At 52.7% G+C, this 14034-nt stretch overlaps 5 protein-coding genes across 5 annotated transcripts; 3 read left to right on the top strand and 2 right to left on the bottom strand.

Annotated features, from left to right (window-relative positions):
- The first annotated feature begins 1122 nt into the window (after positions 1 to 1122).
- COCSUDRAFT_32092 (hypothetical protein) lies at positions 1123 to 2576 on the top strand. The gene is made up of 2 exons (XM_005652230.1): positions 1123 to 2107; positions 2237 to 2576. Exon 1 carries the CDS (start codon positions 1360 to 1362, stop codon positions 1579 to 1581), a length of 222 nt encoding a protein of 73 aa, XP_005652287.1. The 5' UTR covers positions 1123 to 1359; the 3' UTR covers positions 1582 to 2107; positions 2237 to 2576.
- A 1239-nt stretch (positions 2577 to 3815) lies between these two features.
- On the top strand, positions 3816 to 5526 carry COCSUDRAFT_11448 (glycoside hydrolase; the record flags this gene model as incomplete). The annotated part of the gene is made up of 3 exons (XM_005652229.1): positions 3816 to 3970; positions 4523 to 4748; positions 5311 to 5526. 3 exons carry the CDS (start codon positions 3816 to 3818, stop codon positions 5524 to 5526), a joined length of 597 nt encoding a protein of 198 aa, XP_005652286.1.
- An 840-nt stretch (positions 5527 to 6366) lies between these two features.
- Positions 6367 to 7537, bottom strand: COCSUDRAFT_32091 (hypothetical protein). Its single transcript, XM_005652228.1, has 2 exons — positions 6697 to 7537; positions 6367 to 6453 (listed from the first exon to the last, which is right to left on the bottom strand). The coding sequence occupies exon 1, from the start codon at positions 7403 to 7405 to the stop codon at positions 7229 to 7231; it is 177 nt and encodes a 58-aa protein (XP_005652285.1). The 5' UTR covers positions 7406 to 7537; the 3' UTR covers positions 6367 to 6453; positions 6697 to 7228.
- A 191-nt stretch (positions 7538 to 7728) lies between these two features.
- Positions 7729 to 10514, bottom strand: COCSUDRAFT_11157 (WD40 repeat-like protein; the record flags this gene model as incomplete). The annotated part of the gene is made up of 7 exons (XM_005652227.1): positions 7729 to 7838; positions 8116 to 8227; positions 8979 to 9134; positions 9465 to 9569; positions 9818 to 10018; positions 10148 to 10285; positions 10386 to 10514. The coding sequence occupies 7 exons, from the start codon at positions 10512 to 10514 to the stop codon at positions 7729 to 7731; spliced, it is 951 nt and encodes a 316-aa protein (XP_005652284.1).
- Positions 10515 to 11215: 701 nt separating this feature from the next.
- Positions 11216 to 13764, top strand: COCSUDRAFT_39324 (WD40 repeat-like protein; the record flags this gene model as incomplete). The annotated part of the gene is made up of 7 exons (XM_005652226.1): positions 11216 to 11218; positions 11566 to 11711; positions 11882 to 11988; positions 12205 to 12306; positions 12611 to 12798; positions 13094 to 13249; positions 13558 to 13764. The coding sequence occupies 7 exons, from the start codon at positions 11216 to 11218 to the stop codon at positions 13762 to 13764; spliced, it is 909 nt and encodes a 302-aa protein (XP_005652283.1).
- Between the last annotated feature and the right edge of the window lie 270 nt (positions 13765 to 14034).

Here is a 14034-nt window from a genome sequence, read left to right as displayed (position 1 = left end):
TCGTCTTCGGAAGGATCATCAATTGAAGTTCTTTGTCACACTGCATATGTCGCACTTTCTCCATGGAAGACTCGACATATCCCCTTTTGTTCTCCTGACGAATGTTTATCTGCACAATGTGAAGCAGAGCAATCTGAGGCAGACCAAGTGTGCAAGCCCTCTAGCCTAGGCACCCTGCATCTTTCACATTAAAATAATTGCACTGCGAGAATGCCCCCGGAGCTAAAGCTAATCTGAAGTCCACCTGAAAGGGCAAATTTAGGCGCCCTTTAGGGAACTTCAGATATTCTTCAGTCCACTTCAGATGACTTTCACTCAATTGTGCGACTTGTGTACATGATCCAAAAAGCACCAGATCCAAGGGAAGGTGAGTTTTCCGCGATGTGCTCTCGATCTGGCAGCAGAAAATCTGGAATAAGGTATGCTGTGAACAGTCTCCTTTGATGTTCTGTCAGGTCTCCTCGGGCAAGCATCTGTGGGGAGCAAGCTCTTCATGTTAAAAGCAGAATTGCAAGCAACTTTTGAAAGCTGATTGAAGCTACACGCGTCTTCTCTAACAAGATAATTCATTGCGCTCAGAACACGCACCTGCCCCATAAATCTCTGCACAGGTGGGGACCTCAGGTACTTGTCAGCATCTTCTAGCTTTTGGTCAGCTGGTCACGTAAGGTCAATTGGTCCGTCAGGTATATTGCAACGGGCGACATGCGTTGTTCTCAGGACTGGTCTTGAAATGGCAAAGCTACTAAAATCGACGAACGAAACCCTTGGAAGATGCCTGAGGAACTGCGGCGTCGTGTACAGGTGCATTGCAGAATCTGTGTGTCAATGTCTCCAATGTAAACAATATTCAATATGCTCCTAACATCTAGGTGGAAATCTGTACTGTCCATGAAGGGGTATTTGACGGGTACTCAGCGACTTAAAATATTATTATTCGTGGCATTTCATCATCAGTATGGTATGCATTGACTGATTCAATATTCACTTCTTGTCTGAACATCTCATTGAAGTCACTGAAGGACTTATCGTGATGTCAACAACACTATCAACGTCACGTCGACGGTTGACGTGAAGCCCATGGCGAAAGGGGATACAGTCCTGTCGGCAGGCGGCCGCGGCTGACATTTAGCGGACCCCCCGTCAGAACAATCAACCTCGTTGGTCAAGTCGCAGAGGCAAAGAGAGTACGTCTCTCCAGACCAAGCGAAGTTTTGGAGGCAGTCGAAGTGATCAATTTGCATCAAACGTGACAGACATCGGGATTGTACTTGTGTAGATATAGGGGCGAGGTCCCAGCCGGGAAGTAGGAACCGGATCGGAGAGTGCTCTTGCGGCACGGAAGCTTCAGCAATCAAAATGTGCACCACCAGAGGCAGATCTGCGTTTGCTGTTCTGTCTGCTTTCGTGGTCTTGCTTCTCGCGAGAGGTGCGTTCACTGCATGGACGACCTGGCAGGAACAGCCAGGGCGACATCGTACCCAGCACGATATACATCAGTTTCACGTTCCGCGAATCCAAATTTCCTCTCATATCGTTGCTTTTTCTTCATATTGGATGGTCATACTCCTAACTTTATAAAGGGAATGTGTTCAAGGGCCACAGCTGCGTTCGGCATCTCTCAGCCGTCTTTTAGCAAGTCAGCAAAAGTTTTCAATTGCGGGCTTGGGCATTCCGATTATCAGAAGGCATACCAAATTGAAACTAATTTGCCAGAGCTGAGTCGATCCAAGACTAAGCTCGTGATGGCGTAGTAGTTTGCTTATTAGCTGACACTGCAATTGCCCTGGAAAATGTGTCCTACCTTTCAGGTCTTCTCGAAAGCAGACTCTTCAATTCAATACCTCCGGACAGCAATATCCTGACGGAGACTTCAGGATGGAGACTTCATCAGAGCATGCATACTTGGCATTTCCTCGGAGGAAGGAGCCAAGTGGTTTTGAGTAGTATTGCTCTTGCCCTTTGTGCAGAGGCCTCTGCCCACATCCGAGTGCAGAATGGAGTCTTCGTGGACGAAAATTGCAAGGAGTTTCTCTTCAGCGGCTACAATGCATGGCAGGTGAGCATTGCCTTGCTCACTCCCCCTGTCGATCTCCCTGGCTCGCTCCTGAAATTGCCCACCAAAAATATAGCCTTTAGAACGTGCAATGCCGCGGTCAAATTGTGAGTGTGACTCAAGTGCGCTGATGCCATGCAGACTCTGGAGTCTGCACTGAACATGTGCTGCGGGAACTACCAAGGACTAGTCAGCCAATTCCAAGAGGCTGGTGAGCACCCCATCCTCCCCTTTCCTGTCAGCTTGCCAAGCTTGCACTACATGACTTTGGCAGCTGAAGGAAGCTGCAGCGTGTTGTTTTTGTTGTGCCCGATCGCCACAAGCAAGATATGCAAGAACTATCGTGATGTCTTGTGGCAAATCTGCGGATGTCTTTCGGCACATGTGCGGGTCAAGGAGAAATTGTGACGTTAAGACAGATGCGCAACGAGATGCAGTAGAGCCCTCACTTAATCTGACCTGCTGTTCTTGGAAGGAATATTGCATATGACACAAAGTGACACAAAGAATCCTAAAATTGAGTCCCCTGTGTTGTGACGCAGCGCGCCAGCACTTCAATGTGGTGCGAATCTTCGGCTTCCCGGTGCAGAAGGGGTTCAACCTGCAGACCTCGGCTGGGGTCTATAATGAGTACGCATTCAAGGGTCTCGACACCGTTGTAGCCGAGGCCGGCAAGGCAGGCATCAAGCTCATAATTGCGCTCACCAACAACTGGAGCTACAATACCCTCCAGACCGACTGGAAGTGCGCTGCCCACCTCCCTTGAGGGTTGCTCTGTTCAAAGGGGATTTGATGTGGTCATTGAGGAGATGATCTCTGGCACCAAAGAGTGCCCTTAAAGTTGGCATCAAAGCAATCGTCAGTGTCACATTAAACGCTGTTTTGCTGTGCTCATTGCTCAGCATGATCCAGGGCTCAAACGGCTTTGGCTTGTGCAAGAGAACGTTATTCATGATTCACTTTGCCTGTCTGCGCTTTCAATGCCAGAACTGGTTCGAAAAGAGGGTTGTAGCAGCTGGTTTAGTGCAGGACTTTCCTGCATGCTTAAGAATATTCCACCGATAAAGTAAGGCGCTTACTCACCCAACAAAGCCATGTGCGCGCAGGTGCTCGTACACCAACTGGACGACCACAGCGCGGCAGTGCGATGACTTCTTCAGCGACAGGAATGCCATCAACCTGTACAAGAACCACGTCAAGGCAGTGCTCACGCGCGTCAACACTGTTACGGGCGTCACATACGGCAGCGACCCCACCATCTTTGGTGCGCGGCCCCTTTAACACCCCTGATACCCTGACATGCGACTCTCTGGTCCTTAATGGCCGAGTGGCCTCTAGGGAGGGCATTGCAGTTTACAGCAGGGATGTGCACAAAATATGCTTGGCTTGGGCAAGCAGCTAATTTGCTACATCTCAGTTGTCCACCTTGGGGTAGCACGGAATTGCACTTGCCAGGATTGTAGGGTCAGGAACCAGGCCTCTCTGTCCACCGAAAGGACATTGGGCAGAGTCGTCCGGTGACTAGCTGCACATGAGTGTGTAAGCTTGCAGTGTAAGGAGGCTAGCATGCACAGAAGGTGGCTTCTGTAAACCATATGGCAGCGCAGTAATTTCTGCGGGGGCAACTGCACTGACTGACACGCTGATTAGGTAGCTCCTCCCACAGAACACAGTGGGCGATGGTGCTGCTCGCAAAAGCCACTATCTATTGTGTGGAGACTCAAGGGCTCGTTGTGGGGGCTGTGCAGGCTGGAATCTGATGAATGAGCCCCGCTCGGCCAAGAGCAACGGCGCACAGGAGATCCAGAGCTGGATCACGGAGGTGGCCCCCTATGTGAAGAGCCTGGCGCCCAACCAACTGGTGACTGTGGGAGAGGACGGCTTCTACCAGGCCTCCAACTGCCAAGCAGCCTCGTGAGCGCCCCTTATATTGTCTCTCTCTCTATAGTCACCTTGTGCAGGCCTGCTGTTGGCATTGTGCCCGTTTGTGTGCAGGGAAGCAGCTGTGGTCACAGTGCGTGAGGCAGGTCTGCCAATGGACATTGAGATGACATACCACCAAGTCCCAGACATTGCAGGAGACCTGATGGTTAGCTCAACTCCCTTACTAAGTGTCTTTCGAGGGGCAGCATCAGAATGGCAGCTTCCATGAGTGGGTGCATGTCACTCAGCTTTTGAGCTGACAAGAGCTGCAGAGCTCCCAATTATGGCAGTGGCGACTCAGCCATTTAGTAATGCCAGTGCATAGTGAGTTCTGAGCTGCCGTGTTCCCAGCATGGCAGCGATTAAAATCAGAAGTCAATCAGGCAAACGCATCAGAAAGGGCAGCGATGACTAGATGACCCCAGAGCCTGATCAGGCCCTTGCATGGTTTCAAGATTGGCGACGATGACTGATCTTATCACCCAAGAGCCTGATCAGGCGTGTACATGACTAATCTGACGAGGGAACGCCGTCTCGCCGCAGGGCCAACCCGAGCAACTCTGGCGGCGGCGGCGCGTGGCCGCTGCAAACCGGGCAGGACTTTTTGCCCAACCACCTCGTGGACGGAATCGACTTTGCATCCATCCACATGTGGCCAGACAACTGGGACAGGACCGACCAGGCCTTTGGCCGCGCGTGGCTGGACGCTCACATGAAGGATGCTTGGTACCTGGGCAAGCCGGTGGTCATTGAGGAGTTCGGCAAGGCCGTCGGTCCGCACCCCCTTCGCGCCCCTTGTTTTAGACAAACCCCTGCAGTAGCTGTTGCAATGCCCTTTCGCAGTGCCTGAGGAGTTGGGCAAGGCCGCCGGTGCGCGGCGTTGTCATTCCTGCCTGACCACTTGCTTTGTCACATCATAATGTGTACTTTCTGAGGTTCACAGGGTGTGAGGGCACCATTCCCTAGCTTCTCTATATGTGTGCGAGCGCCTGCGTCTGCCTCGCTAGCAGGCCACAGCAGCACTCCTCGCTCAGGATTTCTGGGTTACTTGTTGTTTAGACTTCCTGTTTGATCATGGCACAGCACAGCATGGCCCATTTGGGCATTGTCTGAAGCTGTGGCTGGCATTGGCTGCTTGATGCCCAGTGCGTGCAGCACTGCAGGTGCAAGCACATGTAGCATCGCAAAGTGAGCATCCAACTCAGGGGGTTCTAAAGACTACAGGGGTTAATCTTTAGTACCCCCTGTCCACTTATCAGCAAGGGTGAACAATTCATTCTGGAGTGTTCCGGGAAATAAGACAAGGGGGGTTTTCTGGTGGTGCAGGCCAGCAGGGCGGCTGGATGGCGGCAGCAACAGAGACATACGCAAATCAGTACAGCTACTTCAAGCTAACCTACGACTACGCGCTCGGCTCGGTGACGTCCGGCTACGGCTACAAGGGCATCATGTTCTGGCGCTGGGCCTCGGTGGACGCGGCTGCCAACAACGGCGGCTTCGACGAGGCAGCCACCATCTGTGCGCTGCTTTGCCTCTCTCTGCTCTGATCTCATGTTTGCAGTCCATGAGGTCATTGATTGAGGAAACATTCAAGATAGGGGCAGAAAGGATGAGGGATGCTAGGGGCTGCCACCGCCCCCTCCTATGCTGTCATCATGACTTTGCAAGTGAAAAGAGTTTGCATTCTGTCACATCTGTTCTGCATAGCTTGGCGATGCGGGATCCATCGCAATGACACCCACTGGGCCTGCATTGTTATCAGCTGGTGGACTTTTACTGCAAATATGGGGTGGAAAGGGGTTGAATTGTTCCTGCAAAGTGGTAAGCAGCAGATTCTGACAATTGGGGCTGGCGCGCATGCAGCCACCCAGAGCGGAGTCTTCCGCGACATCATCGCGCCCTTCAGCCAGAAGGTGGCTGACTTCCTCGCCGATACCACCCGCCCGGCCGTCGCCGGCTGCACGCTGCTCGGCGCCGACGGCCGCCCCGTCCCCGCGGCGCCCGCCCCCGCCCCGGTCGCCCCCGCCGCAGCCGCCGCCGTTGTCACACCAGTGCAGCCGGTCACCGGCCGTATGGGTGTGACTGCTGCACCGATCGAGACGCCTGTTCCAGCAGCCGCCGCTGCGACGCAGCTCCCGGTGGACAACTCAGCGGCCACGCCGCTGGCGACCCCGCCGCCGGTGGCAGCGGATGCCGGGACGGCCGACACCGCGCCGGCCGCGCCGGCTGCCGCTGGCGCGTACGCGTGGGGCAACGCGGGCGGCGCTCCTGCCGCGCAGACTAACGCGGGCCCCGTTGCGACGCAGACGCTGTCGACTGTTTCGACCAGCGCCGGGCGGAAGCTGATGCAGGGCGCAGCCGCGGCCGCTGGCGCCATGGCGGCCGCTGCCGACGCTGCTGCTGCTGATTCGTCCAGCACCGGTGCTGAGTGGTCGACTGCCGCGGATCTGTCTGCCATGCCCTTCGCATCCTCGGTACGTGGGCGTTGCCTCCGTCCCACTCCATGGGTTGCCACACCTTGCCTTCATTGACATTGCTGGCTTCGAACCTGGAAAAGAGGCATACGCCTGTGACAGCACAGTGTGCAAAAGTCTTTTTTCTAGCAATTGTGCTCGAGACATTTGCTCAAATTGTCTTTCATCCTGCTGCATCAATGATGCACAGCAAGCTATGCACCACGAGACCATAGGCAAGGATTTGACAATTTTGCTGCGCAGGGCTTCTGGAGTGAGTCCACCTTCAGCACACCCGCTGGATATACCCCGTACAACATCAACTACAAGGTCTCCTGCTGAGCCGCTGTGCATGCGTGCACCTAAACGGCCAAAAAAGATATAAGTAGTGAGCTACCGCGGCCAGTCCTCAGTGGACTGAGCTGACGTGCAGAGTTGCCATGGTTGCATATGTGTTGATTTTGCTGCTAGGTAGGATCAGTTCGGCAGGCGATGACAGCGTAGGTGTATACTACTTTGTTTGGTGGAGGCATTTGTGTGGAGTATACAAGCATGTGTTCTTCTGACAAGGCACCGTGCCTATGCGGTTTTGCTTTACAGTACCAGAACTGCTCAGATGACAGGACACTGATCTTTTATGAATTTGAAGAATATGGCTTACCGGGCCAGGAATAGATGCGCACGCGCATGGATGCAATAAACACAAATACTGATATTAGCCCAGTATGGGATGTTTGATAGAGAAGTCCCTTGCGCAAGTACAGAAAGGCGTCTAAGTGCTCCTTATGAGTGGAATTTATGGCTGTGTGTTAGGAAAGGAGCTATTGAATAGGTGCTTTAGCCCTGGTGAGAGCATTAGGACAACCAGTGGATGAGTGGAAGTGCCTGTGAGCACCTGGCGGAATTTCTGGCAATGCTGAGATAATGGTTGATGGATCAAGCGCCTGACTGCCGAAGTATACGATAGGAGCATATTACAAGATTCATGGTTGCGATGAGTCCTGCACGTTGAATGGTGCATTCGGTACATAATGTTGAAGCGCAGACAATGATATAAGGTGCTGCCCAGCTGGTGCGTATACAATGTGTAATGAGCTTTTGAGAACTATGTTCAAGCCCCTTCCAGCTAATAAATAGGACAGTGCCTGCTCATTCTTTGGGCATTACAACAATGCGGTGCCAGCCTTCAACGCCAGTCACTACACTGTACAATCCTTGAATATCATGCTGGAGTTTATCTTGTGATAATCTCCAGCACAAACAGGTAGTACTTGTACTCACAAGCTCGTGTGATAATCAGATGAGGATCTTGTACTTGACTTGGGAGGGAACGCGGTGCACAGCTACCCTGCCATCATAAGACAGCGAGGCAAATGTCCACGGGTCTGATGTGCTCCATGCAACACCTGCACACAACACTTGTCATTCAGTTTATTCAAACCTCTTAGATAGAATGATTTGCATGGAGGCCCCAAAGTGAGAGACCACCTGGCGCCATAAAGAGAGTTCAAGCTGCTTTGAGCCAATGGGGCGCAGGAGTGCAGGAGTGCACAGTGTATACGATGCAATAGGGCATGCCCCTCACACCCTGGAGGACAAGGGATGCAGACCAAGTGTGGACTGTACACTGCAATATCTTTGCAGTGTACAGTGCAAGGAGTGCATGAGAGGGGAGGTGCGCACTGTAGACGCTGTCTTCATGGTCCCCGTAGCTCTGCACCTTGCCGTCCTTCGCACCGGCGCCACCGGCGGCTGCCGCTCTTTTTCCGGCCGGGGACGCCATCGCAGACTGCGCCTTCCTCGCTTCTATTCAAGCGCAATTTCAAATTCAGAAAAGCACATGCACCGGGTCTCACCGGGGAGTCAGGAGGCAAGCAGACAGCGCAAGGGCTGTGACTAGCCTTCTCATGCACATGGACAAGCACATAGACTTGATTCTCCAAGAATATCACAGGAAGCATTAGTCTACATGTTCAAACTTTTCTCTGGCAGGGCATGCATCAAGGCTGCAGCCTCAACATTGCAGCGATTGGGACAATCATCTCTTCTCTATTAGGCAGAGGGAAAAGCCTGGCGGCCAGAAGAGAGTGGGTGGATGCGGGAGGGATGGCTCACCCGAGGCGGCGTGTGAGGGAAGATACCAGAGGTTGACAAGGGTGTCGGAGGATGCGGAGAGTAAGAGGGAGTCGTGCTGTGGGTTGAAGCGCGCCTGCCACACCCAGTGGGAGTGGCCCCCAAGCTCTGCTAACGACGGCCCTTCCAGCTTCCTGCATACAGGCTTCCTGCTCTCAGTGCGTGTTTTCCCTATTTTTAAAGCGTTTGTAGTCTGGACAGAAGCTCCTAGAGAGTCTACTTTCACTGGAGCCCCTCGTTTGTCATTGTATGCACGCTCACCCCTGACTTGCCTCAGCAACAACGAGGCGCCATCACTTCCATGAGCAACTTTAAACTTCAATGCTATACACTGACCAGAGACCGAGCAGGGCATTCACTTCCAGAACTTGTACAGGTGAGTCAGCAATATACACCGTCTAAAGCTCTTGGACAGGGGCATGCCTGAGGTCCCACAGCCGCAGCTTGCAGTCGTCCCCGGCCGTCACAATGAGGTTGTCCTGCTGCTTCGCAAAGTCCACGTCTCGCACCGGCATCCCATGCGCGCTGCTGATGGCCCCGCTCTGCTGCCCACTCCTCAGATCCCACACCTGAGCCGGCCAGCAAGGCTCAATTTTGTACGCATGCATGCATGCATGCCCCAACACATTTGGAAGGCTGCACTTGATCTCATATTGGTGATACATGCCCATCTCAACATGAAGCAGCACCCCTTCCGGCAATGCTGCATCTGATGCGTCCTGCTTCATGCAAAGTTGATGCGCCAAGCATGCAACGCTGGAAAAGAAGAATTTAACCATGGCGTCCGACGACCATGGCATCATTGCTTCTATGTTGCATGAATGTTTCAAGAGACAGACTTGAGCTTCTGAATTTGTTTCCGTGCGAGGATGGCTACTGTGTTGAGCCCAAAGCGCCACCTGCACGCTGCTGCCGCCAGTAGAGCAGAAGCGGTTGGGATCGTGGGGGTCCCATGCGCCCCCCGACAGCTGCTCCGAGCCACCGCTGGCGCACTCTGACGCCACCTGTGCACAAGTAGATCAATTTAATATAGGAGGGGGGCCCCAAATCTTCAGCTTACATGATCATTTAATAGTCAGAAACCCACCTCCCAGGGCCTCCCTGCCATGCCATGTCCTCCACAGAAAAGGAGTGAGGCATCCTTGCAGAATCAAACCCATCTGACCGCTGAAAGCAACTCAGTGTTTCTCCTAAAAGTCTGTACACTTGTCAGTACCAATGCAATGTCTGCGAGCTCCTGATATTTGTTCACCTCTGCGCTGGCTCCGCCCAGGCGCCACTGCAGAAGCTTGGCCCCTTCCACGCTGAGGGCTGTATCTGCCTGGGCCGGGTGCCAAGCAACTGCTCTGACGCTGGAGGTGCCCTTGAGCTCTGCCTTTTGCTCCAGTGCACCATTCTCCTCCGGCATGTGCCAAAGAGATGCTGTGTGCACGCCCTCTGCATGGCAAAGCCACTCATGAGCTGTACTGCAACTGGCATGGATCTTAGCAAGGACGATTACATGGCAACCATGATGCTAACATGCATGTGTGCAAACACAGATATTGAGACAGGTCTGGCACACATCTGACGTCTTGGAGACGATACCTTCGTTGTGTATCGTCATGAGCGTGCGCGGGTCTGAAGGGCAAGGTGCAATCTGCCACACTTCCTGCGGGTGCGAATGGACCTCTGCCATCCGTATGGTGTCCTTTTCTGGGTCAAACTCCAGGATTTGGATCTGCATGTGCATCAGGATCTGTGAAGAGTGCTCTCTAGCGCAGGTAATGTCTAGCAGCTGTAAAGGTCGGGTTGCAAGAGGATGAGAAAATCTAAATCACCTCGTTTTCATCCCTCAGAGCATTGGTACCCACAAGCCAGCGCGACTGTGCTCCTTCTGATTGGAACGGCACCATCGCTCTTGCTTGGAACTTGAGTCCATAAGTGACATTCTTTTGCGACGCTGCCATAGCGAGTCTCGGCTTCACAAAAATCTCCTTATTGGTAGAGTACGAGTCTCAAGTTACAGGTTTAATGGAGTCTTCAGACACATGCCAACTTCAGGTTGGGGACCGAAGAGCTCATGTCACGTTCCTCAAAAGCTTTCAAACTCTTCCTCAAACTTTGCAGCAATTCAAGTTCTTCTCTTTGAGACTAACACAAGTCATATCACCAATCCTGGCTCACAGCCCAAGCACAAGACATCAGATGGGTGTCGCCCTTTCTGAGTTCACAATGACGGGTAAAGCAAGTAATCCTTCAGTGTTAATTTACAATACCTGTGCCATCCAATTGCCTGTGCACGGACTGGGCCTCGCATTCCAGAGGTACTGCGTTTCATCAATAGCGGCACGTGCTCACCTTAAGCTATCACGTGGACGCCTTGCTTGAAATTCTCTCTGCCCCTCACGTCCAGGAGTTCGTGACTGTCACGTAAAATCAATGTAAATACCTCATTCCGGACACATCTTGTGCCTTGCGCAAATCTCGAGCTCTGGTCGACCAGAGCTCGTGGACTACGCTAAAAGCGATTTCTTGGAACCTTACGGAGGAATTCTGAACAATTATTGTCTTATTTCAAGAAAAGACATCATTGGTGTGCTGAAAATGTGATATACAAACATGTCCAACAGATTGGCAAGTGTGATCTCCTGCCACGGCTGGAACTCAGATGGTACCATCCTAGCGATATGCCCAAATAACAGTGAGATACATCTTTACGAAGCTGTGGGCAGTGGAAGTGCATTGGCACGCACCACAATCCTGAAGCAGCACAGGCAGCTTGTTTCAAGCATCGACTGGAATCGTGGGGGGAGCTTTGTTTCCTGCTCACATGACAGCACTGCGTTTGTTTGGAGCCGTGACGGCGACCAATGGGCGCCGGATGTGGTATGTATATCTTTTGATGCTAAATCTGTCTCCGTTTCCGATTATTCGTGTCATAAAGGGACGGCTGTTTGCCAGTATTTGCATCATCGTGTTATATAGAGAGATTCTTCACTTCTGTGACTTTGCGAACAGGTGTTCACGAGGCTGAAGCTGGCAGCGCTGTGCGTGAGATGGAGTCCTTGCGGCCGCAAGCTGGCCATTGGCAGCAGTGAGAAGCGGATCTGCATCAGCCACCAGGAGAAGGGACAGAAGTGGTGGGTCAGCAAGCACTTCAGAAGGTTCGTCCACCCATCATCTGTTTATCTTAATGCAGCTCACAGATAACTGCCTGCTGGCCATCTCTCTCAACCTGCACACTCTTCAGGACTGCCATGCTTACACCGCCCTGGAACTACTCATCATTTAGATGGACAGCACATGCCCCAAGAATGATCTTTGACCCTTGCAGGTGCCACAGCAGCAGCGTGGTGGCTGTTGCATGGCATCCGGCAGGCGCCCTGCTGGCCACGACCTCCACTGACGGCCGCTGCAGGGTCTTCAACGCTGCACCGCCAGGTAGTTGATGACCAGATTGAAGAATCAGTGTATCACTTGTCAGGCGTGGATTTCTTCCTTATCGGAAGGTGCCAACCCCGCGGTGCTCTGGCAGTGGCGCAAGACTTCCTTTGATGTAGACAGTGACATGCAATTTTGCTCTCTTGCTATGCTGAATGTGACTGACATTTCAAATCTTCGATCTAAGTATCTTTGGTCATTTTTGCATGTGCGCAGGCTTGGATGGGGAGGCTGCGGTACCTGGCACGTTTGGTGATGTGTTGATGGATGTGGAGGCCGGTGTCGGCTGGGGGCACGCAGTTGCCTGGTCACCTTCAGGTATGGAACGTGTCTTTTACCCTTCCTGGACTCAGCATCTCTGTCAGGCCAGGCAGGGATCTGTCAGGCTATGAGGCAGACAGAATATTGGAGGCTTTGCGCACCAAACATGTGCAAATGCGCAGCTTGACGACATTGCAGCTGGATTTGATCTTCGTTTTCAAGCCTGCGGAAGCACTATATTTGTAGATGGCATCTTTATTAAGGATGTCAGTGAGCGTGAACACACGCAATCGCAACATCCTGCAGCATCTGCTCAGTGCATATCGTGGGATACGCTTGACTCTGCTTGGCATGGCGACAGGTTCTCAGCTGGTTGTGAGCAGCCATGGGCCAGCGCTGCACATCTTGGGCGGTCTGGACGGCGCCGATGCAGCTTCCCTGCAGCCCCCGCCTGAGTGCCGGCAGCTGCTGGAGCTCACTCAGCTGCCACTGCGCTGCATTGCGTTCCTGTCTGAGACAAGCCTCGTTGGCGCTGGCTTTGACGGTCAGGTGGGCCCTTGGAAACATATAAAACATGTTTAGGTAGGAGTCTTATCACAAGGGGCTTCCAAATTTCTGTACCTTGAAGCAGCAAGGTTTGCTCTCGAGCGTTGACGAGTGGCAGGCATTCAAGAGAGCCAGACAGAGATGCAATCTCAGTGAGTCTATGAGTGTTCCTGCGTAACGCTCAACTCCAGTTTCTTTAATTTAAGGATTTGCCATAGGCAATTTGTGCATGCCCTGCACAAGCAAGAGTCTCGGCATGGACTGTTGATCCGGTGGTAGTCCTGGTTGTGTGGGGCAGGTGTTTCTGTTTGAGAGGGGCGGCGACGGCGTCTGGTCCTTTGCGCGTTCCCTGCTGCCGGAGCCGCAGCTGCACATCGACGACGGCGTCCGCAGGGCCGGGGTCTCCGCAGCTTTCGAAGCCAAGCTCGCCATGTTCCGCTCCCCCGCCAAGAAGGTGCCCACTGCTGTAAGCGGTTCACAACAGGTTCACAACAGAACAGAACAGAACAGAACAGAACAGAACAGAACAGAACAGAACAGAACAGAACAGAACAGAACAGAACAGAACAGAACAGAACAGAACAGAACAGAACAGACAGAAAACAATACCCTTGATATTGGCATAGCAATCGATGGTACCCACCAGCTTGCATGCTCCTAATTTGTTTGAATTCTTCTCTTTGGCTTATTGTCTGTAGACTGCTCACAAAGTACTTTGATGGGATATAAACAGCACTATACATCGTCTGTTGATGGACACAGGAGAGGACAGCAGATGTACCGCAGCAGCTGCCCGGAAAAGGGGCGTCAACAGAGGGGCACAGCAATGCTATTGTGGATCTTCAGGCCTTCACGGATGAGGCCGGCAAGCCCACAGGGCGATTCTCCACGGCTGGGTGGGACGGGCGCGTGTTATTGTGGGATGCCGGCGGCGCTGAGGGCCTCATAAAGGCCCTGCATTTGTCATGAGCTAAATCGGCCCAGCCCTCCTGTTTGCCCTCACTTTCAGGGTCGTGAATAATGCCGAGTCAGTCAAAATTTGTGGATCAAATAAGTTTGTGTCTGATGCATGGGTTGCGTGCTTTGATGGAACTTAATATGCAAGCTTTGGCAGAGACTGGCCAGATACCAGTGTATATTGAAGGCCCTGCTGGCAAGAGATGAAAGGTCTTGCGAATATGTTAAGGCAGACAATGCATGCCTGTGCGATGATCAAGATGGGCTGCTGAGACTTGAAGT

Source organism: Coccomyxa subellipsoidea (assembly GCF_000258705.1).
Source record: "Coccomyxa subellipsoidea C-169, whole genome shotgun sequence".
Lineage (NCBI taxonomy): Eukaryota > Viridiplantae > Chlorophyta > Trebouxiophyceae > Coccomyxaceae > Coccomyxa > Coccomyxa subellipsoidea.
This window is presented reverse-complemented; position numbering and strand designations above follow the sequence as displayed.

Bases quoted from the DNA above. Each gene is read 5' to 3' on its own strand.
- COCSUDRAFT_32091 (XM_005652228.1), bottom strand. From the start codon at position 7,405: ATGCTCCTATCGTATACTTCGGCAGTCAGGCGCTTGATCCATCAACCA.
- COCSUDRAFT_32092 (XM_005652230.1), top strand. From the start codon at position 1,360: ATGTGCACCACCAGAGGCAGATCTGCGTTTGCTGTTCTGTCTGCTTTC.